General features: G+C 60.5%; 1 protein-coding gene across 1 annotated transcript in view; it reads left to right on the forward strand.

Annotated features, from left to right (window-relative positions):
- The first annotated feature begins 24 nt into the window (after positions 1 to 24).
- Positions 25 to 3,660, forward strand: part of TYMP (thymidine phosphorylase) — a 5,547-nt gene continuing 1,911 nt past the window's right edge. Inside the window, exons 1-6 of the mRNA XM_011942261.1 lie at positions 25 to 398; positions 552 to 754; positions 1,250 to 1,348; positions 2,461 to 2,590; positions 2,889 to 3,007; positions 3,433 to 3,609. Coding sequence (XP_011797651.1) covers positions 185 to 398; positions 552 to 754; positions 1,250 to 1,348; positions 2,461 to 2,590; positions 2,889 to 3,007; positions 3,433 to 3,609 — 942 coding nt within the window. The 5' untranslated portion in view covers positions 25 to 184. The remainder of the gene's footprint in view (positions 399 to 551; positions 755 to 1,249; positions 1,349 to 2,460; positions 2,591 to 2,888; positions 3,008 to 3,432; positions 3,610 to 3,660) is intronic.

Consider the following 3,660-nt stretch of genomic DNA (forward strand, 5'->3'; position numbering starts at 1 on the left):
CCCTGAGCAGGTACGGGCGGGAAGCGGGAGCCAGATACGGACAAGGGCGACACAGACACGGGACCGAGGGGCGGACACCGGAGAGACAGGGGAAAGGGGTCGGGACAGGAGCACGTGGCTCAGACACCGACGCCAGGAGGCCGCAGACCCCGGACGTGTCAGGCATCCCCGCAGGCTCGGAGCGATGGCGGCCTCGATGACGGTGGGAACCGGAGCCCCACCCGCGCCGGGTGACCTCTCCGGGGAAGGGAGCCAGGGACTTCCCGACCCCTCGCCAGAGCCCAAGCAGCTCCCGGAGCTGATCCGCATGAAGCGAGACGGAGGCCACCTGAGCGAAGCGGACATCAGGGGCTTCGTGGCCGCTGTGGTGAACGGGAGCGCGCAGGGCGCACAGATCGGTGCGTGGGGAGGTTTAGGCGTGACCCCGACCGGGAGGTCAGCCCAAGAGACTATGGGTCCCTGGGGGTGCGACAGTGCCCTACTACCAGCAGCGGCCCCAGGGTGCCCCACTGCTGTGGGCTGCCACCCTCACGGGTACCCCCACATACCAGGGGCCATGCTGATGGCGATCCGACTTCAGGGCATGGATCTGGAGGAGACCTCGGTGCTGACCCAGGCCCTGGCCCAGTCGGGGCAGCAGCTGGAGTGGCCAGAGGCCTGGCACCAGCAGCTTGTGGACAAGCATTCCACAGGGGGTGTAGGCGACAAGGTCAGCCTGGTCCTCGCACCTGCCCTGGCGGCGTGTGGCTGCAAGGTTAGAAACCACCTCCTTCCGAGATGGGAGCCTGTGACCCCACATGCAGCAGCCAGGCCATCCACAGGCAGCTCCCAACCTCAGGCTTGGCCCAAAGCTCCCAAGACAGGCTTTCTCCCCACCCCACTCTCCAGCACAGAGCTTGGGGCCCCTCTGGCTCCAGATCAGGCCCCCTGGAGCAGGAAAAAGATCCACTGATGGAATTCAGACCCCTTTCCCCTTGGGTCCCCAGACAGCTCCCCCAAGGGAAGAGCCGAGGTCTTTTCTCCCTCTGCCCCAAGCCTTGCTTCCCCCCGGGACGGGTACCAACCTCCTCCCCTACTGACACTTCTCAACCGAGAAAACTTCCTTTCCATTCCCTTACCAGCTGGGCACCCCTATAGCTGCTTAAATACTTTTTAAATCCAACTGAAGTCCTAGCCAGGGAAGGTGAAGGGATACATGGAGGTGGGGGGAGGGGTACTGTGCAGGGTACTCAGCATCCCTGACCACCAGGTGCCAATGATCAGCGGACGTGGTCTGGGGCACACAGGAGGCACCTTGGATAAGCTGGAGTCTATTCCTGGATTCAACGTCACCCAGAGCCCAGAACAGGTACGGGGGTGGGGCACGGATCAGTCACTGATCCAGGTTGATGATAGAGACCCTGGCCAGAATCACTAAAGGATCACTGGTGGATCATTAGCGTCACTAATAAGGACACTGGTCAAGGTTACTCATGGGCCTGGGCCAAAATCATCAGTGGAACTTTGATCAGGATCATAAAACGGGGAGTTGGTCAAAATTACAGATGGCTGGCAGGGCATGGTGGCTCACACCTGTAGTCCCAGCAGTTGGGGAGGCTGAGGATGGCAGATCCCTTGACCCTGGGCATTCAAAACCAGCCTGGATAACATGGCAAAACCCCGTCTCTACAAAATAAAAAAATTAGCTGCGTGTGGTGGTGCGCACCTGTGGTTTCAGCAACCCAGGAGGCTGAGGCGGGAGAATCACTTGAGTCTGGGAGGTCTAGGCTGCAGTGAGCCGTGATGATGCCACTGCACTCCGGCCTGGGCAACAGAGTGAGACCCTGTCCCAGCACTCTGGGAGGCAGAGGGAGGATCGCTTGGGCCCAGTTGGAGACCAGCCTGGGTAATATAGTGAAAACTTCATCTTTTAAAAAAAAAAGAAAACAAAAAAAAAGGCCCAATGTGGTGGTACGCACCTGTAGTCCCAGCTACTGGGAAGCTGAGGTGGGAGGATCACTCAAGCCCAGGAGGCAGAGGTCTCAATGAGCCGAAATTGTGCCAACTGCACTCCAGCCTGGGCAACAGAGCAACACTCTTAGAAAAAAAAAAAAGGCGCCGGGCGCGGTGGCTCAAGCCTGTAATCCCAGCACTTTGGGAGGCCAAGACGGGCGGATCACGAGGTCAGGAGATCGAGACCCTCCTGGCTAACACGGTGAAACCCCGTCTCTACTAAAAAATACAAAAAATGAGCCGGGCGAGGTGGTGGGCGCCTGTAGTCCCAGCTACTCGGGAGGCTGAGGCCGGAGAATGGCATAAACCCGGGGGGCGGAGCTTGCAGTGAGCTGAGATCTGGCCACTGCACTCCAGCCCGGGCGACAGAGCTAGACTTCTCTCAAAAAAAAAAAAAAAAAAAGAAGAAAAAAAAAAGGCTCTGGGTCATTTGCCAGAAGTCACTGAGGATAGGGGATGTTTGACCAGATGCAAGCGCTGCTGGAGCAGGCGGGCTGCTGTATCGTGGGTCAGAGTGAGCAGCTGGTCCCTGCAGACGGAATCCTATATGCAGCCAGAGATGTGACAGCCACCGTGGACAGCCTGCCACTCATCACAGGTGACCTGACTCCATGGCCTGCTTCTGCATGTTACAGGCCCCTGACCTCCAAACTCAAGTCAGGGTCCTCTCGTTAGGAGTTATCTGTCACCTGACCGTGTGCCCCCCCTACCCCCATCACAAGATGCCTGACCACCACCATGTGGGGTGGCCTGATACACAACCCACCAGGTGCTGCCACCCCCATAAGGGACTTGACCCTCAATGCTCAGGGCCCCTGACCGCAAAGTCGGCATCCCCCAAGTCTCCCAAAAAGCTCCGGGTTCTCCATTGTCTCCAACCTCCTCTGCCTCCAAAGCCTCCATCCTCAGTAAGAAGCTCGTGGAGGGGCTGTCTGCTCTGGTGGTGGACGTTAAGTTCGGAGGGGCCGCCGTCTTCCCCAACCAGGAGCAGGCCCGGGAGCTGGCAAGGACGCTGGTGAGTGGTGTGGCCTCTTCCTGGGGAAGCGTCTTCATGCGGGCCATTCTACCCGTCACCCCTCTCGTCCCCACTGCCTCCCTCCACTCAGCAGTCCTGCCTAACCCCAGTCCCACCCTCTTCTGCCCGAAGTCCTTCCCTCCCTCACGGCCCCCCAACCTGCTGTAACTTTAGAGGTCAAGGCTGGCCCGGCCTGGGCCTGGGGAAGCCCTCTGTGGTGTCCCTCTCCTAGGCCAAGTACAAGTTCCTCCTGGCCCCATGGCGAGGTGTGGCACTTCACTCGTTTCTGTTCCCCACCCCAATCCTTCCCTGACTTCATCCTGGCGGGCTGGCAACCCAGGGTGCAGCAGGGGCTGGAGTTCGACAAAGAACCGGCTGCAGGACGCCCCGACATGTGGGGTCCACGCTGAGCCTGGTCTCCGCAGGTTGGTGTGGGAGCCAGCCTAGGGCTTCGGGTCGCGGCAGCGCTGACCGCCATGGACAAGCCCCTGGGCCGCTGCGTGGGCAACGCCCTGGAGGTGGAGGAGGCGCTGCTCTGCATGGACGGCGCAGGCCCGCCAGACTTAAGGGACCTGGTCACCACGCTCGGTGAGGGGGACGGGGTGCAAGGGAGCTGCGGAGGCGGATGCTTCCCGCGGGGGCCGCCCTGGCCC

Source organism: Colobus angolensis, unplaced genomic scaffold (assembly GCF_000951035.1).
Source record: "Colobus angolensis palliatus isolate OR3802 unplaced genomic scaffold, Cang.pa_1.0 Scaffold208, whole genome shotgun sequence".
Lineage (NCBI taxonomy): Eukaryota > Metazoa > Chordata > Mammalia > Primates > Cercopithecidae > Colobus > Colobus angolensis.